The sequence below is a fragment of the Alosa pseudoharengus genome, unplaced genomic scaffold (genome assembly GCF_046254945.1).
Source record: "Alosa pseudoharengus isolate Yale_2024_CS ecotype anadromous, Long Island Sound unplaced genomic scaffold, YU_APseudo_1.1 YU_APseudo_1.1_scf_15, whole genome shotgun sequence".
Classification (NCBI taxonomy): domain Eukaryota; kingdom Metazoa; phylum Chordata; class Actinopteri; order Clupeiformes; family Clupeidae; genus Alosa; species Alosa pseudoharengus.
The window spans coordinates 17,178,152-17,203,783 of NW_027468620.1; the positions used below are offsets into that span (position 1 = coordinate 17,178,152).

The 25,632-nt window shown below is 41.9% G+C and overlaps 1 protein-coding gene across 1 annotated transcript; it reads left to right on the forward strand.

Annotated features, from left to right (window-relative positions):
• Positions 1-407: 407 nt before the first annotated feature.
• LOC143124778 (uncharacterized) lies at positions 408-23,905 on the forward strand. The gene is made up of 6 exons (XM_076286483.1): positions 408-452; positions 835-945; positions 1,883-2,000; positions 5,594-5,719; positions 18,435-19,161; positions 23,709-23,905. The coding sequence occupies exons 1-6, from the start codon at positions 408-410 to the stop codon at positions 23,884-23,886; spliced, it is 1,305 nt and encodes a 434-aa protein (XP_076142598.1). The 3' UTR covers positions 23,887-23,905.
• The last annotated feature ends 1,727 nt before the right edge of the window (positions 23,906-25,632 follow it).

The window sequence follows — 25,632 nt, forward strand, 5'->3', positions numbered from 1 at the left end:
AGAGAGAGGGAGAGAGAGAGAGATAAATGTTCCACAGTGAACACTAAAACATTGTGCTCTGTCTCCTCTATAGGACAATGAAGTGAGAAGCAATCAGCTCTTTGCAAGCTGGGCCCTAGAGAACAGCGTATTAAATTATTATGCTGAATCCATACCCCCTCACAGCTTTCAGATGTTTTAATACATTTCTTTTTCAAACTAAATGAGCCTACCCAGACCCTGCTACCATTAAACAGCAGTTCACTCTCAGGTACCCTTGTCAGGCCACACAATAGTAGGCCTACCCTCCTGTGTGTATTTGAAATTGTGTGAAGGCAATGTTCTTGCTTTATGTGCATTCACATGACAAAATAGTCAATCACATCTATAATGCTGCATTTATAAACTGTCATGTAATATGATCACAAATGACACCCAACCAGCACAGCATGAAGATAGAGGACGGCCAGGAAGTCAGCTGTTTAATTACAAAGTTTGCGACACAACATGATGCCCAAGTGGCCAAGTCAGGGTATTACTCTTCTGACAGCACCATGATTTGGATCACTGCAAAAGTTTGATAGCGAGACAGGGAAGGCAATGAAAAGAAGAAAATGGGTGACAGTTTTCCTGCATGTTTGGGCACATACATGATTCAGATTGGGGCCTAGAGAGGTGTGTGAAAGAGACCTAGAAAAAGAGATATAGAAGAGATGAAAGTAAAGAGTTGGTGGGTGGGAGAAAAAAGAGGAAGTGTATTAGCATTTAGATTGAAACCCCAGTGCTTCCTCCGTACATGATGTCCGACTGCAGTTTGCATTTCCCTCACTCTCTTTTCCCCCTTATTTACTGTAGATGGTCAAGCCCTTGAATTTATTGACCATCCTGGACTCGGGCTCATCAGCTGTGGCTGGCTGCGAAGCTGGGAGGGTTGTGAAAAAGATCTCCTGCATGTTTGCTGAAACTGTACGCCACAACACAAAAAAGCCTGTGAAAGAAATACGCTGATAGGCTAACCGTTTTACACTAAAGAGCAAAACATGTTAATAACAAAGATGGCAAGTCTACACGGACCCGGTTGGGTGTTGCACCTAGTAAATCAGTATGTTTACGATAAAGAAGGATGTAGGCTGTGCAAGTTAAAATTTTTATTATTGGGGCAAACAAGATATTCAGTCAGAGTGAAGCAGGATATAACAGAACAACAGTTCAACAAAGAACCAAAACAGCCGCATTGAGAGCCTTTCGTGCAGCCCATTCAATATCTAATCCAATTATTTAGATTGTGCTACTGACAACATTATGGTCAACGCACTTTGGGAAACCCAAGGTCTTTAGCTCTTAAAGCAGCCACAAAGCCCGCAGTGACAAGGGAAAAGTCTCTTTTACTTGGGGGGAGACCTTGAGAGGAACCCTGTCTGTCTATGGCTGGCCAGCAGAGGGCTGGGCAGGAGTAGGAGTACAGTAGGCCTACTGTGGATGTGTGTTAGGGGTGTTGCCCAATCCTAATACAGTATTCGGAAAGTAGGAATAATGACTCTGAAACAAATAATAAATAGGCTATTTCCTAATACTGCAACATTATTTGAGTTTTGATCTGCAGTTCAGACAGTGATTAATTGAGTTTGAATTAAGCAATGATCAGGCAAATTTGAATAAAATGAATAGAATTGATTAATCAAAGGGGGGGGGGGGGGTATCACTTTGGTTTGATGTGAATTTCTGGTCATTGTCCAGGCTGCCATAAGCAGCCAGCTGAATTACATCGTCATTTATACAGTATCATCCCAGAAGTCATAATTTCCCTTGCTTCTCTTTCTCTCTTTGGTTGTGGCACATACTCATTCTGTTATCTTTCTCTTACTTTATTCTCTTTGTGCTAACAGTTCTCCCCCACCAAAAGCCTTCTCAGTTTTATTTCACTGCTGCTTTTCCCAAGAAGAGACCCTCCGGCAGGCTGGTGATTGGCAACGCTTGCTCCCCGCTGTGTCCAAATCCATTGAGAGGAGCCTGCATCAAAGGTGGGGGCAGAGGCTGGTAAAGAGCATGGTAAACTAGATTGGGCCTTCATGCCTGGCCCCATGGACTGCCGTCTGATCAAGAAGAAAACGTGGACTGTTTGTCTGTCACAGATGGGGCTGTCTGGCTTTGTTGTGAATAATACATTTCTGACACTCACAGGGACCAAATGAAAGAGTGTGTCAGTCATCGCTTTAAACGTACCACTGGGCATAATAGTCTTTCTCCCTTCATCTTATCTTCTTTCAAAAGCTAACTTGTTTATATCGGAGTGCTGGTGTGAATCACTTGAAGAAGAGATAAATAGTTTCATGCCTTCAACCATAATTTATGTCTTAAAGCCTTCTGTTTCCTCAATACATCAACATATATATGTGCACTGTCCTACAATAGAGATTATGGCCTCTATCATGTCGATTTAAAACACATTGTCACTGGCGAATAGTTTAACAAATTTTGAGGTTGTCCAGTTCACATTGGGTGTGGTTTAGTTATGAAACGTTATCAAATGTCCGGCGCTTAGCGCAAGAACATGGGCCTTATGTTTCTTAATCCGTCATGGGTGTGTTTTGGGCGTAACATCCTTTAAACCAATGAGAGTGACTGTCATTCCCTTTAATGGCAAGCAGCGCGACTTCAAACAGCGCATTGGTATTTTGATGGTCACAGGCGCATTTGAAGGAATCTGCTTGCACAACACCGTATGGAACAGTTATTCCACTAAACCATGCTTTACTAAGACCTATCTGAGTATAGCCTACACACATCTGCACTCATCTATTATTTGGACTGGAACTATTATTTGAACTGGCAAAGTTCACCTGGTGTCATTGTCAGTGACAAAACAGTTATACACAGTTACCTTCACTATTGACTTATATACACAATAGGTTACCATCGAAAACATAACCTGAAAAAAGCAACACTTACCCCAATAATGTTCTAACGACTGAATAAAAAACCTAAGGACATTTATCCTGCAGAGGAGTTGCTGCTTACATCTCGTGACAGTGCGTCTTCAGCTGTGCTCCATATGTGCCTCTCGCCTAATCACTTTTAACTGTCATTACCAATTTGACTAACTACTCATTGTGAGATGTATTTTGTAATATCTTTTTTATAATTACTGTATGTTTCCCATTGTAATCGTGTAATGTTTTACATGGATGTTGGGTGGTGCACGTTCGTGTGGATGAGAGAAGCAGGGGTTGTGCACCTGTCCGTACAGTATTACTGTTGATAATGCGCTCTTAAAATAACACATAAACAACTCATCATGGATTTCTGACAAGGTTTCTCTTGGTCAGCGGCGCAATAGAGTGTACGATATCGATTTTTAGATAATGCGCTAGGCACCCTCCTTAGGTCGTTAATTGCCACACCCCTTGGTGCATTGCTCAATAAAAAAGATGGACATGGCAAAAAAACTCGAGTGTATAGGAATAGCCTAAGCTTTGCGTCGTGATGATTATATGCTTTGCGCTGCTCTTTTGACTATCATGATAGGGCCCTATATGATATGAGTCACAACCTGACACAAAGCATCACACACATGCACACACACACACACCACACATACACATCTTGCAGGGTCACTATTTACAAGATTCAAATAATCTATTGCAATTATTTCCCATCATGCACCACACATCGTCAATAAGTTATGGTTCCAAAGTCATATTTCTGTGCTGCTGGGGACCTGCCATGTTATGTTTATATCAACATAAAGTTAGATCATGCAATGTCTCCATACGCTTGAGCAGGTGAAGGTTAAGTGTTTAGAATAGATAGATGGAAGTATTTTAGGGCAGGTCATCAATAGAGTTATTTCAGGTGGAACACTAATAATTAAAAACAAATGAAGTCACAAATAATCATGCACAGCTGGACCCACTCTGCCCCTTCCTGTTTGGTGCTGGACAGAGCTTTCTTATTTTTTTTTTATATTGTCCACATCACTATTTGCATGAGCCAAGATGGAAAGACTTCCGAAAATATCAAACACGTTTTATTAACACGATTATCTTAAAACAGCTCAGACTGCCACCTAACACTAAGCAATTAAGATGACAGGAGCATGCCAGACATTTAGTCTCCGACGGTGAAATCACTTGAAAATCGTATGGTATGTAAGGCCGGCATTAGCAGATCATCTTGTGTGTGTGTGTGTGTGTGTGTATACCCACTACAGTACATATATTTATTTTAGTGAACTAAAATAAACACACGTTGTCAGCACTAGGCCTCCCAGCCAGTGAGAAGTGGCAGGGTGGCACTGCTGTTGGCCTATAGTCATCTCATCATGCAACAGCTTATCTTATGTCTTCTTTTAAAGTCCTCTCTATAAGACTGAGAAATGTCCACCCAGCATCCAGGAAGAGGAGAAGACAAACCGCCATTAGTGTTTGTTTTTTATGGGCTTAGTTTTACTGGGGCTTTGGAGACGCAGTAAAAATATGCCCATAACGATCCCACTGGTGGAGTTAAGACTAATGGATGTCTCTCTGTATGAAGATGTATACTGAGGGTCCATATGGCAGAGTCACTGGCAAACACATGATGAATGACAAAACACACAATAGAATGCTGACACAGCATGAAAAATGTTGAGAAATTGTTGCCCTATAGTAGAACCCCGACACACACACACACACACACAGACACACATGCACAAACACTCCCTTCTATGCAATTCCATGATTCACTCACTCCTTTGCAAAGCAACAGTGATGCACACAAACACTAACATTACTCTTCTTAACCTAGACGTGAGAGAGGTTCTAACTACCAAGAATCCTCCTTGGTTGGAGAACTGGTCGAGACTTGTCGAGACAGGGGGAAACTCATGGGAGGGGGCTGAGGCAACAAGCTGAGCATGTGAGAAGGGTTTATTTGTGGGGCCATTGATTTTGCGTTAGGCTTTGATCGATGGTCTCCTATGAAGAGCACTCATGAGTTTGAAGTTTTAATTATTTCTCATTCATTATTGTTCTGGTCTACTTTTTTGTTTTGGGGTGGATTGCTGGCTTTGGGTCTGCCAACTGAGCTACCAGGATTCTGAGGGGTAAGTTGAGTCATTTTTTGGGGACATTTTTTTCTATTGAATTCGGTTTTCTAAGAATGCAATGCCTTTCGTTTCTTAAAATCTCTCATTACAGCACAAATGTATAAGGAATGATGGGTCATGATACATCATTCAAGTAGCAGAAAGTAATGAATGCAAAGGGAGTAATGGTATTTTACATTTCCATAAAGCCCATTATCCCACTGATACCACAGGTGCTGCACTTACATATGCTAATTTCTGGAGCTCATGTTTTCAACCCAAAAAATGACTTATTTGTAGAATGACCTTTTAGTCGTGACTATAGAAGGCGCATTTCTGAAAGCAAATTATGTGGCTCACATTCAAATGAAGCCAGTCCCCACCTAACTCTCCTCTTCAATTGATCTATCTCCCTTTCATTTGTTCCTCTACCCATTGCACTTTCTCAGGCCACCCAATCCTTATTTCTTTTTGCAGTCCTCTGTCTCTCATTAGATGCCTCCCCTCAAACTCTAGTGAACTCTCCCTTCTCTTTCCTCACCCTCCTAGATTTCCACGCAACATGTTCTTCCCCTGGTGTGTCGTGCCGGATCTTCTCCGAGGCGGTGTTCACACCCTCGCCGCCCCTCTTTCTCTCTCCTCCCGCTAACGAGAGACTCCCGAGGAGCCACAACTGTTTGCATCCGGCATCCAATTTGCAGGCTCCAGCATAATGAGGAGTAGAGGATAGGAGTTAATATTGTCTGCTCCCCAAGCGTGATGAGGGGGTAAGCAGATATTCTGACAGCAAGCTCCCTCACACACTTGCCTGTGGATCACGTCATTCAATTCATTATTTAAGTAACATGCACCCTCAATGAACCCACAAAAGTGAGCCACAGTAGCTTCCACCACCAAACTCTCTTTTTAGTGCAATACATCAATAGGTGCTCTAAACACCACCTGGTTGTACTTTGGTTTTATTTATCTAATAATCTGACCTTGATTTTCTTAAGTAATACTACCATCTAATACTCCCATCGATCACGTTGACAAATAAAATATATTATGTTGCTGTGTCTGCCCTAATTTACAGCGAGGCATTGAGGTTTATTAAGGACAATGTTTTGGCCCACAGAATTATATGCCATTGTCAGACAATTTAAGTTATTTCATATCTCTGTGTACAGCATATCAAACAATATACAATATATCCCTATCTGAAATTCTCACAATCTTCATATTCCTCCTTAGAGAGATTCTTACATAAAGGAGTCAATGTCCTTCAAGCAATATAACAGTAAAAGCATAACACCCTCACAATAATGAATGAGGAGATGGAATGGAATATTGCAGAATTAGCAAAAGACTGCAAATACTGAGCAATAATGTTGAGTGTGTGACAACCATAAGAAAGAAGAAACAAGGAGGCAAGAACAGAAAAAGAGAGAAAGAATTGGAGTGAAAGAACCAGTGGAAGTGACAGTGAAAGAACCAGTGGAAGAGGGCCAGCAGGCCTACATTAATCATTAGAGAGAGAGAGAGAGAGAGAGAGAGAGAGAGAGAGAAATAAGGGGAAGAGCAAAGATAAAGAGACTGTGTGAATGAGGTACATCAGACAGTTAGTGGGTCATAGGCTTCTAAGTGCTCTTACCATCAATCAATTACCTGGGACTAAAGATGTCCATGCAGATTCCCATCATGTTAATTGAGTCCACTGGCAGTTTGACCTATATGCTAAATACCCCCCTTTGGCTTTAAGTAATGGCACAAAAACAGTTTATCTAGGCTCTTTTAGTCCCTTTTAATCTGTTGTGTTGCCCTTTTCAATAATGTCAATTACTGTAGCTAGTCTTTGGTACAAGGAGACATGCTGCCTGAGGGGACATGATGGCTCCATTGTAATACTTTATTATTGAGCGTCAGTGTGTTTTCAGTTGTTAAACCTGAAATTACCTGTCAATTATTTGATAAATTGCTTCTCATCATTTTCTGGCAAGACCCTATATCAGAGAAAACAGTTTTACAGCTGAAATGAGGGTGTGTGTGTGTGCGTGAGAGAGAGAGAGAGAGAAGTGTGTGTGTTTGTACTGTGTGTGTGTGTGTGTGTGTGTGTCTGTATGTACTGTGTGTGTGTGGGTGTGTGTGAGAGAGAGAGAGATAATTGTGTGTGTGTCTGTATGTACTGTGTGTGCGTGTGTGTGTGTTTGTATGTACTGTGTGTGTGTGTGTGTGATTGAGACAGAGGGAAAGACTGAGAGTCCTGTCTAATATATGCATCCTGTCTGCTGAATATATTTCCGTGTCTCTGTGCGCCAACACATCTCCATCCACCAGTCTGAAGAGTGTGAAGTGAGACTGAAAGTACCTCATGTACCTGTGATAGGGCACCTGGCTGCTTATTTGTCATCTTCCTGACAAGTCTGGGCATGTGCAAGTGCATGTGCGATCAATTTGGTGTTGCCAGAACATCAGGCCAGAGAGTGAGACTTCAGCCTGCATGTCCTGACATGTCTCCTGTTGTGTCCTTGTAAACCGAGGACCCTCTGCATAGGTGTTCCCAGACCAAATGCACACACTCCATGTAGCTCAGTCACCAACATGTCTCCTATAATTCACTTAAGCACAAACACACATTCTCTTCTGACACACACATACACACACACATGCATATAGTTACTGGAAGTAAGAAATGCAGTGTGGGGGGGCAGTGTACTGCAAGTATATGGAAAAGCTCCCTTACCAAGGAAGAAACCTTGGGCAGATCCACGGCTCAAGGGGCTAACCCAACTGCCAGGGGTCTTGGTGTGTGTGTTGGGGGGATGACAGGGGAGATGGAATAGTGTGCTGTGTATGTGGGGAGAGGGCAGTGTGCAATATGTGTGTTGGAGAAGCTTCCTCATGAGACAATGTGCTGTGTATTGGGGAGGGGGGGGCAGTGTGCTGTAAGTATGTTGGGGATGTGTGTTGGAGAAGCTTCCTGATAAAATAATGTGCTGTGTAGGTGCTGTACTGTGATGACAGTGATGATGTAAGTGTGTGTGTGTTGGGGATGGGGCAGAAAGGCTAGGCAATCAAGGACATGGGTAGATAGATGGAGGAGAAATCAAAAATAATAAATAAAAAGTTCTATGGAGATGTGCAAAAGTTGGAGAAAGTCAGATGTGTGTGTGTGTGTGTGTGTGTGTTTTGACGTGTGATGAAATAAGAAAATAAATAAAAGGTCTGTAGCATAGGGAGAGGGATGTAAAAGTGCTAAAAGTCATGTAGGTGTGTGTGTGTGTGGGGGGGGTGTCATGAGTGCTGAGGAGTGAATGAGTGCAAAGTCAGTATAGTGTGAATTCAGAGTTGGGAAATGTTTGAGAGTGCTGAGGAGTGAATGTGTGCAAAGTCAGTATAGTGTGAACATTCATTGTGTTAGTTTAAACCAGTGTTTCCCAAAGTCTGGGTCGCGACCCACGGGTGGGTCGCAGGAGATTTTATTTGGGTCGCCAGCACAATTTATGTTGTGATACCATTTGTCATTTGATACCAGGAAAGCTAACAGTTTTCTATTAGGATGTAGTTTGTTAACTACCACAGTCACGCTTTTGTCATAAAAGCTCATGAAACTGGGGGACGAACGCATCGCAGAGGGGGTGCCAGAGCATGGATATCTACCTCTCAAAATGAAACCGTTATGTGGGCGCCTGCCATGTAGCCTACCTCGCAGTTGCAAACTAAGGGACATGAATCCGCCTATTTGCACGAACATTAACAGATGCCAGCTCCTCAACTTTACCGATTAAAATCTAGTGACCGTGCTGTCAACTAAAGCAGACATCAATAGACCGGACATAAGGCCGTTCAATTTGCATGTAGATAGTTTCGATTGTAGATGCAATCTTTAAAGTTAATAGCAACCTCCTCACATTCTTATTTCTGATTTAAAATGCACAACAGTGCATTATATTAGGCTACAATTTAAATGGATATTTTAAACACTATTCCTCTCGTTTTCTACTCTAACTCCAAAGTAAAGGTGCATTCTTCCAGCTATTGCGTAAAAGCCTCTTGTTCTGATAACGACTATATACAATATAATATAATACAACAATACAACATAACGACTTGAGTTATTTGCTGTTTACATCGGAATTGACGTCCACAGTGGACCCATTTGTCTGCAACGCAATGTAGCCTACATGTAAATCATATCTTTTCAGTAGTTATTTCCAACTTTTCACGCTGATGGTGCTCAAAATGCAACACAACCGTGTTCAAAGCAGGATCTATCTATCTAGATCCTAAAGCAATGTATGGTTGGGGAAGGCATAGAAAAGTAGGAGAACCTGTGGCCTAAAACAATATTGGTGGTTGCAGGGTATTTGAAGTGAAATGGGTCGCGATGGTCTGTCATTTTTAAAAAGTGGGTCCCCAAAAAAAAAGTTTGGGAAACACTGGTTTAAACCACCTGCCGCTTAGAAAGGAGCACACTCAGGGGCGTTTGCACATGCAGGCACCCTGATCTGAGTAAAACTCTCCTCTGTCTGTCTCATTTGCCCAATAAGTGTCTGCCAACACACACTGTCAATCAATCAATCAATCAATCGGCTAGCCCATCAACAAATCAATTCACCAGTACGCTAAATTGATTGGATATACAAACACAATATTTAAAAAGAATAACAATTAAATTGACACAAGGAAAGTAGCAAAATCAATAAAAACAACAGCTGAGTAGCAACATCCCTGGCCATGACACAATAGATGCAAGACCTCCTGCTGCCAGAAACCCATCTCTTGGGTCACAAATTCAGAAAACAAACACACAGCCTTCACTCATTTATTTGAATAACACAACCCTGTGTGCCTTTGCTACATATCTGCATTTTAACACATTTAGACTTGCTATCTTAATACGAAGGCAAAATGAAGAAAAAAATGTATAAGCATGAGAAGACAAAAGTCAGACAGAGAGCACCATGGACGATTTAACTACCTCAAGAGTGATCAGCCAACCAAGTGATTCAAAGTGGTCCTGTGACACTGAACAGAGGAGCATCTTTTGGGTTAAGTTTTCCAAGACTGTTTCTCTCATTATTTTTGTAATATTGTTGATTTATGTATTACACAGTGTGTGTCTGTGCTTTTGTATGGGTGCAGTGACATTTTGCTTGTACAAAACAACTGTAGGGGGGATGGCATGATGGGCTTTTAGCAAAGTAGAGTGCCATTCAGTTGTTTCTGACAGATGTCAGGTCACAATTATGTGCACAAAGCTCAGATCAACAGTGCCAGTGAAGGCAATAAGTCTGCAGGGGAATGGACTATGGACACAGCTATAAAGAGCAAGGGACACTCAGTAATAATTCTGACATGAAATTATAATGTGCACATATTATTTCATGCTGGAACAAAATCACACTGCTGTACACCTGAAAAAAAGGGTTTGTTTTGTCTCTGATGTCTCTAAAACCTGGGCTTTGCTCTTAATCAAATCAGCCATGAACAAGAATTGTGCCTTACAGTATATTGTCAACTCAAAAAAAGTTAGATGGGTAAATACTGTTTATTGTTGATACTTGAACCGTAAAGATCCTCCAAGTAGAAATAAGAGTTACCAAGCCAAGCCATTGGTTGTTGTATGGGAGGTCTTTTCTGAAGCTTTTACTTGAGATCCTCTTTACATCCCACAAGCAACCAATTATTTACATGTTCTGACATCAGACCAAAAGAAATGTCTGTCACCTGTTGAAGCCTCGGGGCTGTAAAATGCCCTGCCAATCATTTTGCGTGAGCTGTGACAAAGAGGATAGAGACAGAGCGTATCTAGGACATGCCCATGTCAGAAGGGAAAACAGTCACTCAGTCTCCGTTGACTTTGTTTTGCAAGAAGACGCCTCCAAATAAAACTTCTGAATGTATACTTTACAGGAACAGAGACGAGCTGCAGGAGTGTAATAAACTGCTGCTGAGTCCATCTTGAAATATGGTAGAATCACGGTGTAGGGAATCCAGCACTAAACTATTATGCTAGAGCCATAGGGGGTCAAATCTCAAGTGGTAAATATGAAATCATTTTCTCTGGATGAACATTTGATGAAATCCATCACAATTTTAATATCTTTTATGAGGCAAAAGCACCAAGCTGTGCTGCCATGGACAGGTGGTGCTTTTGCTTAATGAGAGATGCTAGAGTAGGTTGAAACATCAGTGTGTCAGTGACAGTATAGCCAGGGTTATGTTGTGAGCCTGGTATGACAGCTAGTCTCTGGCTGAGTAGGCTATCCTTCCCACCTGCTAATGTACAAATAGAGAGTGTGTGGCCAGGATGGATGGTGACAACTCTAGACTCTATTTTCTGGAACTACATTGCCAACAAAACTGTAGCTCTGTCAGTTAACTTTATGTGTTGTAGCCACGGTGATGTTAGTCTGAGGTCAATCACTATAGAGTGAGTGGCTGTCAAATATAATAAGGATATCCAGACTAACTCCCTGTGGTAGGCCTACGTTTAGCCTTAAAGTGCTAAAAACCGGAACATTCCGTTTTTTAGCACTTTAAGGCCCTTTTCTGGTTTGTTTTGGATGAACTAGAGTGGTGGACACCGAAATTTTGACAATTGGTCCTGTCTCGACTTTTCTGACTCGTTTTGAATCGCCTTTTCACTTCTCAGGGTGGCTGGCAATGGGCATACTGAAGTAGGCTACTCAAACATGTCCTAAAACAACCCTTAACGTTCGTTTTCAAAACTGTGCAACTCACCGAGTGGTTAGTGGTGTTCGTTGATGTTCCAAAACAAGTAGCGTAGCGAAATACAGTTTCTGTCGTCTTTTATTTGGCATTTTGTAAAATCCCATTGATTTCTGTCATTGCACGTTGATATTACTGCGCCACCGTCTATGCTTCAGGTTCAAATACGAATCATACATTGCGCCGATATATTTGCTTTTAATAGTCAACGAACTCCACTAACCACTCGGTGAGTTGCACAGTTTTGAAAACGAACGTTAAGGGTTGTTTTAGGACATGTTTGAGTAGCCTACTACAGTATGCCCATTGCCAGCCACCCTGAGAAGTGAAAAGGCGATTCAAAAGGAGTCAGAAAAGTCGAGACAGGACCAATCGTCAAAATTTCGGTGTCCACCACTCTAGTTCATCCAAAACAAACCAGAAAAGGGCCTTAAAGTGCTAAAAACCGGAATTTTCCTTTAAAATATGCAGCTTGGATTTCAGTGATAGACCAAAAAATCAAGAGACCTTATCTCAAAGAGCAACCCTGCTTTATCCCAAAGCACATCTGAATATGCACAACCCTCCTAACTGGCCTGCAGATCATTGGTCAGTTGGTGTAAAGGCATAGGTGTGAGATTCACATACAGACTACAGTGTTCCAGTTTTAACTATGCACAGATAAATTAGATGATAATGAAACCATGATCAGACTGCTGCCCATATTACAAGTATTAATTCAAGACCAAACATGAATGTATCATATTCACAGCATACATTTACAGAGATTTCAGAATTGACAACCAAACCAGGTTCTCTTTTTGGAGTAATTGACTGTATGTTAACCTGGCCCAGCTGTGTGGTGAGGAATGTTCTTTGTTTGAGATGGGAGGTGGCCATTTGGCTGAAGAGAGATTCACCAGAGGGCAGGGGTGGGATTTCTGTGATTGTACACTTTCAAAATCTCTCTTTTCTGGCTGCATTTTGCAGGATCTCTGATTAAACATTTAACTGAATTCCTGTGGTGCAGCTGGCGCTTGATTGAATTCCCCCATTCTTTCGCCAAATAATCTAAAGGAAAGGATTGTATCCTACAGATTGCCTGCTACAGAAATGTGGTAGAGGCTATGAGCAGATTGTAATGATTTTTGATGGATGCCTCTTTTTTTCTGCAATGTCTCAATCTGCCAAGCAGTCCCATGGACAAAGAGAAACAGATAGAAGAAAAGAAAAGCAGAGGTGGCCAGGAAGAAGTAGCTCTCTACAGATTGCTGATTGGGGATGAGTGTCTGTGGAGCAGGCATCAGAACTTCAGCAGGCTCCTCATTCGCCCTCACTGTACACACACACCCACTAATACCCTTACCAATCGGCCTCCCACTGGGTCACCCAATTACCCCCAGCTACCCAACACACACACAGACACAAGCTTTCTCCTGAAAGCAACCAAAGGTGTTGATTTAATCTGCGATGAATGAGTAGATGTAACAGCTCCTGAGTTCAGTGCAGATATGGTTGCCTGGTTACCAAAGGTGAGGACACGCTGTGGGGGTGGGGTGGGTAAGACCCTTGGGCCAGAAATCTCTCAGAGCGAATTGAATCACCCTCATGTTAGCATCACTGCTGTTGTTGCTGCTGATGCAGGGCTCTGCATGTCCGTGGACCCCAAGAGAACAATCATCCTCAGGCGATCGTTATCTCCACTTTGGGCATGAGTTACGTTTCATTCTGGCAAAAATCAGATTGTGCATGCCATGTTATGACAAATGCTATTGGATACCCCATTCAGTGCTGGATCCATCTGCACCAAATCATATTGCTGCTATGATAAACATCAACTCATATCTCTATTAGACAGGATATCAGACAGAAAAAAAGCCTTATTTGGCTTAATAGTTAAATTACTTAATCAGTAGTCTCACACAGCCTACACATTCACACATTATCTCCTCAGCCTTCTTAAAGCCATAATAGGACGGAAGAATTTCAGAAAATTACCATCAACTATTAAATACCATTAAATTGTGTGTGTGTGTGTGACTGTGTGCTAAGTGTGTGTGTGTGTGTGTGTGTGTGTGTGTGTGTGTGTGTGCAAAGCGTGTGTGTGTGTGTGTCTGGTGTGCAAGCATGTGTGTGTGTGTGTGTGTGTCTGTATTTGTGCACTTGTGAGGACCTTTACTGTCAGTGTCCCCACACAGTAATGCATCACCCCTGACGTGTGAGCCCTTTCCTTTGAGATGAAGACCCTGAGCCCCATATCATTCTGTGCCCCACATGTGCTGTCCTTGGGCCTCTGCAGTAGACTCTGAATTCCGTGCACCTCCACCTTCATCTGGCCACAGCTAAATCAGAATTATGACACGTGAGTTAAAACCACTTGTCATAATTCACAAAAGTGACCTTCATCTAAAGACATCAGACACATTTTATCCCTGATTTTTATAAACCTCTGGATTGGCCATATTTTAAAATGCTAGGCTGGTTGTACAGTATATCCTGTAAAGTGCACCATGTCAACTCAGATGATGTCCTACCATATATATTACTGTCACAACATCCAAACCAGGGGCGAAGTGGCAAACGGGACGGTCGGGAGTTTTCCCGGTGGGCCGGCCGAGGTGCGGGCCGGCCTACAGAGCTTTTAACGCAGCCCTGAAAATGAAAATCTCCGAGACCTACGCTTCTAAGTTTTAAAGGGGTGATAGAATGATTATATAGGGTATTTCATGCTGTTCCTTAAGGTTTCCGAATAGAGTATGTAACATTGGTTGGGCTGAAAATGGCCCGTGTGCTGTTCTATGCGCCCTAAGGCAAGCCTAGGAAATAGGCCCTAGAATGAACGAGAGGTTTCCTCCCTTTTATGGTATGCTCATGAATATTTAGATGAACTGCGTGCTGATTGGTTGGTTTACAACGAGCGAAGCTCCAGAGCAAAGACGGCAACATGGCTGACACCATAGACATAATATACATAGACGCTGCATCGACCGCTACTCCCTACTAGCGCTGACGAGATTTGGAGCCGCCATCTTGGACCGGTCATCCACTCCACTCAGTGTAATCTGTTTGGCCAGTGCGATGAGCTGTCAGCGCACTTAATTAATCATATCTCACTGAATACCGACCAGATTCTCACGCGTTTTTTTTTGCTGCAAAGGTCATACATGTAGCTATGATACAGGACACATGATTTAGCATATTTTAATATTCATAGTGGGTTTAACAGTAATAGAATATTCTGATATATGATATAAAGTGACCTGACGTCCGATATCAAAACTGGGAACATAATCCATGTTTGACAGCATAGACAAAACTAGTTTGATACAAGTTTAATGAGTTAAATATAGCCTAGTTCACAGTTCACAGAAAAGTTCCATCAACAGCGTTATTCACAGAAAGGTTCCATAAACATGTAAGTGAGATCAGTGCCATTCAGACATCTGAGGTAGGGAAGTAGGGCTATGTGGTTTAGTGACACACTTGGGTAAATTGACAGAATAAGTTGTAAACCTCCCAGTAGAAAAGCTGTAAGTTACAGGAAACATGGTTGTGTGTATTTTAATATTCATAGTGGGCTTAATAGTAATAGAATATTCTGATATATGATATATTATAAAGTGATGACATCCAATATAAACACTGGGAACATAACTAATCTATGTTTGACAGCATAGACAGAAACTGGTTTGATACAAGTTTTAATGAGTTAAATTGACAGAAAAAAATCCATCAACATTTTCAGTTCAGTGCCATCAAAAATAAAGTTTGATGAACAGACATTGGTGTGGCATAACTAAAGGAAATCGGTTCAATATCAACAAATTCCATAAATATTGTAAAGTGCAAGTTTGTAGGTTTGTTTCTGATCCTTAAAAAACAGACATTGGCTTGGCATAATAAGTGTAACTTGTACAGTGTCAATGGGTTCATCAACAGCATCTGTTATTTACAGTTCACAGAAAGGTTTCAGCCCCAATGAAGAGATTAAATAAAAAGGAATTAAGAAACATTTTAGAAACTGCTAAGATCACCCCCGTTCATTGCAATCAGTAAAGAATCGGGGAGTGTCTTCACAGGCTCAGTGAGACAGAGGTTACTGTCATGCAGTTGGTTCTATGATTTCGACAACTGGTGCATGTAATTTTGTATGTTCCCACCTTGCTAAAATTGCTTGGGTACACCTGGCTAAGAAAAAAAGTGCTTCAGACAGCAGGTGGGCAAATAAGATAGTACATAGGGAAACTGGGTAAACTCCATAAAAGAGGACTGAGTCAACCAGACGTATTAGTAACAAACACAGCAGTAGGCTAGTTCTCTACATAGGAAGCTACTTTAAATTGTGCCAATTACACATGACAAGAAAATTGTAGCTTGTGTGGCTAAGATACTTGATAAATAAAGAAGTTAAGCTATTGAAAAGTTACTTTATTCAGGAAATAGTGAAGCTAGGCTACCAACACGCTTAGGCTACAAGTAGCAGCTAGCGATTGCCCAATAATAGGCTACAGTCTGTGCCACTTGTGTAAAATTCGCCGGCCAAATCTAGTATGATTTATTTCTAAAATAGCCTTTTTGTGTCAGTTGTAATCTAAGTCAGTGTTATGGAATATGACTAGGGTTGCAAAATTCCAGGAATTTTCAAAGTTGGAAACTTTCCATGGGAATTAACGGGAATATATGGGAATTAACAGGAATAAACGGGAATTAATGGGAATAAACTGGGAATTTTTAATATGGCAAGTTAGTCTATAACAGGGAACTTAAATGTAGTGGACAAAACCCCATCTTGAGCATAATATTAGTTAAAACAACCTGATTTAATGCAATTTCAGTCGAATTTCTACCCTGCACATCAGTCAATCACATGCACACAGCAATCAGCATAGGCTAGACATAAAGGAAACCTATGGTGCGTTCATGTGCATGGGAAAAAAAGGTTCCAACCAATCGGATTTTGTTGTTGAGTGGTGTGGTGTATCTTGGGCAGTTCAGTGTTGCTAGTTTAGCACGCTAGTAAACAATAGGCAGAGAATGGGATTCCCGCTAGCAAATACGAACATTGAAATCATATTGCTTATTAAGAAACAAAATGTTAATGTTTATATATGAAACAGTTTGAATGAATTACCCAAAATTCCCAGTTAATTCCCGTAAATTCCAATTAATTCCCATAATTTCCTTTAATTCCATTAAAGTTTCCAATTTGGAATATTTCCAAAATTCCCCATCTTAACTTCCCATGGTAAGTTTCCGGAAAGTTTATGGGAATTTACCGGAAATTTTCCGCCCCTTTGCAACCCTAAATATGACTTATCAAGTCTCAGTTCATAGCCGGGTGAACACAGAGTAAACATAGCCTAGCTGGCTACGATTCTCATACAGTAATATCAAAGATCCTTGCTCCTTCTCAACTCTCTGGTAATATTCTATTCACAAAATACAACCAATAGTACGGTAATGTTAAATCTTACTTGTGAAAAGTAAATCCCCCGAGCCCTGTTTGGGATGGTCCGCCGATTTGAGCAGGAACATGCTGCACATGGCTGGCATCTTGTGTCTTCTGCTGCAACGCAACGAGGAGTATGACCGGTCCAAGATGGCGGCCGCATTTCTTGTTTCCAGCAGCCAATGCAGCGTCTATGTATATTACTAGTGCAGTGCCCGTTCAAACATGCTATTCCTGTAGCCCAATTACATGCCTGCAGGTAGGCCTGCTTGAAAAATAGAATAGGGAAAAACATAATTCCAGGTAAGCATTCAATAATGAATAGGCCTACAGATAATATAAAAATATAATACATGTGAAGTGAGCAGAATTTAAGCATGGCTACATGTGACATTTTTTACAAATCAAAATTACATAATCCTAACAGCTGTTTTGAGTCAAGGCTATATGCTTAGCCTATACGCAAGTTATTGAGCCGTTTCCGCTCTACATCCTGAACTTCTTCCGTCGAATGCAATCCACATCCGTTCTGGCGGGCTGGGTTTGTTTTGCTAGCTTGCTCCGTTGTGCCGACGAAGCACTGATATCGCTGTGACAAAGAGGATATAACCATTAGCTGCTACAACATGAAGAAAAGTGGTTCGGGAACGACGTGTGCGGTAGTTGGTTGTAAAAACTCGAGAAAGCACCTGAACGAGTGGTTAGATAGAGAGTGCTACGACCACAAACCAGCTACGAAGAGGCAATGTCCATGCGCTCCATTGTTTAAATTTTTTCGCAAGCCTGATAGCGACTTGGAATCAAGGACCTGGCTGAAGGCATTGAATGTAAAGAAACCACCCCGCAACGTTTTTGTTTGTTCCCATCACTTTGTGGACAAAAAACCAACCAAGGATAAAGAAACGCAGACTTGAATCTGAGGGTAAGTTCAGCAACTTTAGCTATGAAGCTGAAAATACTGTTAATTATGAAGAACATTGCTACCGGTATTTTGCTAAGGCAGTTGATTGTTTTGGAGATGGGACAAACAATGCACACGATACATCATTAATTGTGTGTAATATGTGTGCCTGCATGTCTTAGTCTACATCATAAATACAATGCAAGGTGGCAGGCTGTTGTGATGATGATTGTGTGTGTGCGTGTGAGTGCAATGTTGTAGTACAAATTTTGTCATTGTGATTATTAGTGAGAGGACTATGTCTGCATTAATTTGGCTCCATCCATGTTTTCTGGTCCCCTTATTAGATGCTCCTGAAACCTGTCAGCCTGCCTGTGAGGCCGAGCCTTCTACACCAAAATTTCGAGATGCCCAGACCCAATGGGAGGATCCGTCACATGTAGACCACACGTACTGTTCAACAACACCGTCCGTTAAAGTAGACAAGGCTACACAGTGCGAGGCAGAAATGGGTCCTACTATGACCTTGATTAAGTTAAAACTAAACCTAATATTAGGAGATATTGCTCACCGCTTCAATGTGTCTACATCCATGGCAAGCATTGTGATTAGTCACTGGATTGACGTGATGGGTGAACAGTTCAAAGTCCTGATCCCATGGCTTCCAAGAGAGACCATTCGTGCCACCATGCCCTTGTCGTTTCAGAGGAACTACCCTCGAACCACCTGCATCATTGACTGTGCCGAAAGTGCCATGCAGAGAGCCACAAACCATGACTCAAGGAGTGACACTTTCAGCCAATACAAATCACGCAACACTGTGAAATATCTCGTCGCTGTGGCCCCTAATGGGCTTATCATGTTTATATCTGACGCCTATGCTGGCAGAAGCAGCGATAAGTTTATCACCATGGACAGTGGGTTTCTAGACTATCTGAGGGCTGGTGATGAGGTCATGGCGGACCGTGGGTTCACCATTCGAGATTTGCTTGATGAGAGAAGGGTCAGTTTGAACATCCCTGCATTCACCTACAGGCGTAATCAGTTGACAAATGAGGAGACGACACGCACCAGGCGCAGTGGCGGTTTTAGGTACGGGCGAACCGGGCGGTCGCCCGGGGCGGCATCTTGTAGGGGGCGGCACGAGCGCTTAAAAAAAAAAAAAAAAAAAAAAAAAAAAGAATAATAATAATAAACGTCACAAAACCATTTTCTATTATCCATCACTTGTGTGAGGAATTAGGGAATTGGCGCCCCTGTTGCTCAGAAGGTAGGCCTACTGCACTGCACTGTGCAGAGGAAGGGGCGAAGGGAGGGGTTTGCGGGGGACAGTTCACCTCTGGGTCTCCTTAATGAAACGGGAAAGGGGGGATGAATGGGGATCCACTGTATAGTAGCCTACAACAGTCTATTAGTGGGCTAAAATCAGTCACACCTTGACTTTCTTCCAAACAACGCACATCTCATAATGTTATGAATGCAGACCTATGATTCCTGCACATTTAATTAACTGTTTGAAATGGCTAATAAAAATAGGTGACAAAACGATTAAGAGGTCACCCAGGTGAATTGGTTTGGTCTTGACTGTGGTCGCGAGTGGATCATGGGAATTTGTGGATTGTTGTCGACTGTCGAGCGCCAAACATGATGGACAGAAAGCGGTCAAAGCCATCAGGTGCCCAGTTCCGAAAAAAAAAGAAAAGTAGAAGAGGAGAAACGAGCAAAGGATAAAGGTATGTAATGTCCTAATAATAACAGTATCATGTCATGACTGAAGGGCTAACGTCAATGTTAATTGATAGGGCCTAGCCTAGTATAACTTTTACGTTTGTTAGCCATCTTGCAATGATACCTATGCTTAGCCTATAAAATAATAATTCGGTTTTAACAAACACAACAACTAATTTCACCATGAGATGGATTATGCTTTGCAACAAAACGGTCAAAACCTCAAAAGTTCTGATTATTTATTTCCATAATTTTGGTTAACGTTGCTGTTTAGACAACGCAATTTTCATGTAACAAGGTAGGTAGGCTAGTTTCAAAGACGAACACTTGGCATTTGCAACAAATTCGTGACAGCAGTTTAATCACAACAATCATTCAGTCATAACTAAAAGAGTGCAAAGCATAGTAGCCTATTCGAGGCAGTAACCAAAGAACTAATTGTTCCTCCCTAATTTAATATGACAGCAGACATTTAGCATGTAGGCCTAAGGGCATGTTTATGAAATTTGCTATCAATGGATGTTTTGTTTTGTATAAGAGCTAAATTGTAGCCTGAAGTCTTTTAATGACAATTTCAATTGCAATTTCAGGGGCACTTCTAAAATACTTTGGAGCATCCTCTGCCACTGCTCAAGATGAGCCACCCACAGCCCCTGTTTCACAGGATGAGGAGGAGCCATCAACCTTATCAGCTGCACAGGCCTCTTCTGAGGTGGTCCCTGTCCTTGAGGATGAGCACCAATCCATGTCTCCACAAACATCTCCCTCTACGTCTGCTTCTCCTCAGCATGAGCCTTCAGGTGGGTTTTTACATCTCTCTCTCTCTCTCTCTCTCTCATTCCTTGTGTGTGTGTGTGTGTGTGGAGGGGGTATGCCTAGGCTACAAGAACAAGTAATTTAATGTAGTCATAAGATTTTTGATAATTTCTTAGTAGGGCTATGAGTTATGTTCTTCTGCTATGTGCTTTGAGTAATGTGACAATATGCTGTCTGATAGAAATGCCTGGAGCTGAATGCCCCACTGCTGAGGAGCCTCTGTCAACTGACCCTGCTAAATGGCCTACACTTCTGACGTACAGGATTCGGACTGAACTGGTTCGCAGAGGACCCTGTAAGTTGCCTCCTGATTTTGTTTTCCAAAGGAGTGAAAGTGATGGGAGAAGTTGCCACCACCACTATTTAAAAAAGACATTAGTTAGTGGTGAAAAGATGGCAAGAAGTTGGCTGATATTTTCCATGGAGAACAATAGCCTCTTTTGCTTCTGCTGCAAATTGTTTTCCAAGAGGAACATTCATTTAATAAGTTCAGGATTGTCCGATTGGAAACATGCAAGTTCTTATCTCACATCACATGAAAACAGTCCAGAACATCTCAATTGCATGAAAGCATGGAAGGAATTGGCAGTGAGGTTAAGAAGTGGGAAAACTATTGATAAGCAGGAGATGGCACTTCTGGAGGCTGAGAGGAAGAGATGGAGAGCAGTGCTGACATGTCTCATTGCTATTGTGCAGTCACTAGCAGTTCGAAATTTGGCTCTAAGGGGACACACAGAAACATTGTTCACACCATCAAATGGGAATTTTCTCAAAGAGGTCGAACTTATGGCCAGATTTGATTCCATTATGAAAGGTCACCTTGACCGTGTTGAAAGAGGAACAGCAAGTCACAACAGCTACCTGGGCCATCATATACAGAATGAGCTGATTGATTTGTTGAGCAGCAAAATCATATCTGCTATAGTGGATGACATTAAGCAGGCAAGGTTTTTTGCAATAATTCTGGACTGCACCCCTGATATAAGCCACACCGAACAGTTGTCAGTAGTCACTGTGGTGTCACTGATGGAAAAGCCCCATATCATGGAACATTTTATGGGATTTTTGGAGGCAGAGGAGTCCACAGGCCAGCACTTGGCATCCATGATCCTGTCAAGACTTGAGGAGTTGGGAATTCCTTTTGAAGACTGCAGAGGACAGTCATATGACAACGGGGCCAACATGAAAGGGAAAAATAAGGGAGTTCAAGCCAGGCTCTTAGAAAAGAATCCCCGAGCTCTGTTTGTGCCATGTGGGGCACATACATTGAATTTAGTTGTGTGTGATGCTGCTAAAGCATCTGTTGATGCTATAAGCTACTTTGGTGTCCTGCAAAAACTGTACACATTGTTCTCAGCATCCACCCAAAGATGGGCCATACTGAAAAGTCATGTGAGCATAACTTTAAAGATGTGGACAGACACAAGGTGGGAGAGCAAGGTCAAGAGTGTTGAGCCCATGAGGTACCAAGGAGCCGCCGTGAGAGAGGCTTTAATGGAAGTGAGAGACAGCACCAAAAACCCTGTCATAAGAACTGAGGCCCAGTCTTTGTCTGAGGAGGTGGGGTCATACCGCTTCTGCATTTGCACAGTTGTTTGGTATGACATGCTGACTGCAATACAGCATGTCAGCAAACTAATGCAGTCCCCAAATATGCATGTGGACCTAGTTTTGGGTCTTTTGAAGAAGACAGAGCAAGGTCTCCAGAGCTACAGGGCAAGTGGCTTTGTGACCGCACAGATGGCAGCCAAAGACATGTGTGAGGAAATGAATGTGGAGGCTGTTTTGAAACAGAAAAGGCTGAGGTCCACCAAGCGCCAGTTCTCATATGAGTCACATGATGAGCCTCTCAGTGATGCTCTCAAAAAGTTGGAGGTGGAATTCTTCAATGTTGTTGTCGATGCAGCCATGTCAGCCATCCAGGAGAGGTTTTCCACTATGGAAAATGTGGGAAACAAATTCGGAGTTTTGACCAATTTCCCAACTCTCACAGGCGAGGAGCTGGCAGAGCAATGCGAGGCACTTGGGACCACACTGCACTTTGAAGGGCACTCTGATTTGGACAGTGGAGAGCTTGTTAAAGAAATAAAGAGCTTCCCTGACCTGCCATCAAGCAGCATGAGCCTCCTTGCTATCATCACTTTTATGCAGGAAAATGAGCTCTCAGAGATCTACCCCAACTTTTGGACTGCACTGAGGATAGCTCTTACTCTGCCAGTCACTGTGGCTCAAGCAGAGAGGAGCTTTTCCAAGCTAAAGTTAGTACCTGAGGTCAACCATGTCTCAGGAACGGCTCACCGGCCTTGCTGTCATCAGTGTGAATCATTCACTAGGGGAGCAGATTTCATATGACGACATTATTGATGACTTTGCATCAAGGAAGGCCAGAAAGGTCAGCTTTTAGTTTTTGTTTTCTGTTCTTAATGTGTGTGTGTTAATGTGTGAAGTGATTTTATTCAAGATTTTATATTATTGTTGTTCTACTCTTATTTTATTTTATTTATATTTGATTGCAAGTTATATTTGCCTATTTTACAGTATATTTATATTAAGTTCTAATACTGTTTGTGCATAATTGTCTCATTGTCAGCTGACAGTGCTGTAAGCAATCTTTTGCAATGTTATTGTGAGCCTATATATTTGACACTTTATGTCTATAGTGAATAAGCCTATATATTTGACACTTTATGTCTATAGTGAATATTTTCAAATTTGTGTGATTTTATTTAATATTTATTAATATTATTGCTGTTCTACTTTTATATTTGATTGTAAGTTATATTTGCCACTTTTATGTATATAGGCCTATTGTGTATTTATTTAAGTTCTAATATGGTTTTGTGCAGAATTGCCTCATTGTCATTTGGCAATGCTGTAAGCAGTATTTTGCCATCTCATTGTTTGCCATCTGCTTGTTTGTGCAGAATTGCCTGTTGTTGCTTTTAAAATGACTAAAATGTCACTAAAATGTCTCAATAAAAAAATGACTGAAGATTTTTTTGTTGGGGGGGGGGGGGGGGGGCGCTCGGGGGGATCTCGCCCGGGGAGTAATTGAGTCTAGAACCGCCACTGACCAGGCGTGTAGCCAATGTCCGCATACACGTGGAAAGAGCAATCCAGAGACTGAAGGTCTTTAAGATTTTATCCCAGACCGTTCCCATCAGCATGGCACCGAAACTGGACAACATCTTAACCATCTGTGCTGGCCTAGTTAACCTGAAGAGTCCACTGATTAGAGTGCCTCGTGAGGTTTAGAATCTTGCCTTATGTCCCAGTCTACCAACACCCAGCCATGTTGTTCATTAAATACAGATAAACACAATACATACTGCATGCATTGTATTTTTTTAATATTATATATGAATATTTTTTATTGTGATGTAATTGTGTGGGCTTTTGTATTTTTCTTTTTAAATACCTGATAGAATTAAACATGTGATCTTTCTTGTTGAAGCCATTTCTTTAGTTTCCTCAAAACAATTAATTAATCCAGTGTTATTTATGTACAGTATGAGCTTACTATGATAAACTGTTAACAGAAATTGTAGCCCTCTAAGGAACATAAGGCCTATCATTCATGATCGTAGTTCAGTGCAATAATGAAATGAAATGACAACAAACTTTATTTTACTCAAACAGTATAGGCACATTGATATATTGCACAGCACAAAGAGATCATGTAAATTGTGCATTATGTAAATAACGGACATCTGTGGGCATGACCTAAATAAGGCAGTTTTATATTATTTTTAAAATGCTGCGATATTTACTGCAGAACTGTAACCTTCCCTCAACAAAATCATCAACAATTTTCGGGAGCATGTGGGCAAAGTAGAATGTGCGCAGCCTTATGATATGGCCCTGGACAAATTCTTGGTCGTAGGGTACTTCGATTTCTAGGTGCTCAGTTTTGTTCCAGATCACCAACTTGGAGTGCTGAAGCCCTGTGCAGTGCATCCCAATTTGTACCTGCATGTAGTAGCCTTTTGGACCATTGCAGGCAATATGGTAATCTACCCTATCTCCGTTTGCCACAGTTGTGATTTCACAGTTCTTTGTTGCCAAAAATTCTGCTAGTGACTTGTTTCCCATCACAGGTGATTTGATCTCCAACAGAATGTCTTTGTTTATCACTCCATCGGGAGATGCTGCAAGCCACGGTTCCTTTTCGCACACCACTAAGCCTTTGGTTTCAATCTGTTGCCCAGAGTTTCCAAATAGTCCCTTGCAAGTTCCTCCCCCTCCGCTCCTTGACGGGTTGCGGCATTGCCACGGAAGGATGGGTGTAAGTGTTCTGACAAAAACTTGTCAGGCGCCGTGGTTGAGCGAATGGGCACCTTTCTAGCTGTGCTCGCTGTGATGCGCACTCTCCGCGCATCATGCCAGACCTGTTCTTTGCTCTGTGCTTTTTTAACCTTCTCAATCTCCTCAAGCTGGGCTGTGGACATGTTAATGTATTCATCATAGAAGGTTCTACATTTTACACAAGTCAGTGGTGTGTGGTGCTCATCATGGGTTAGGAGATGGAGGCGTGGACATGGTGTTGGCTCGGTGATGGAGGAGGTATTAGCATTAAAGCAGAGCTGCAGGAGGCTACTCCCAGGGCAATTGAAAAGTTCTGCCATTGGTGAGGCAAGTGCGTTCTTCCTCCACTCTTCATGGGTCCTAAAGAGTGTCACCTTCTGTGCCGGTTCTGGAGTGGTAGAGGATGGCTGTGAAGTTGTTGGCGGCTGGTAGAGATCCTTCCTGTTGTGTCGTTTGAAGCACACATACTTCATCTTCCTCTGACCAGCATTTCTTTTAGACCCAGCATTCCACTGGTTCTGTCCGTCTGTGCAGGCAAGCCCGGTTTTCCCCTGTCTCACAGCATTTTCTACCTAGAGAGATATAGTAAAAACAGTGCACAGTGAATATTCAGAACATTGGGTTTGCAGAAATGCACTTTATGAAGAAAATGCATTATTATTATCATCATGGCACAAACACACTTTGCACTCTAGC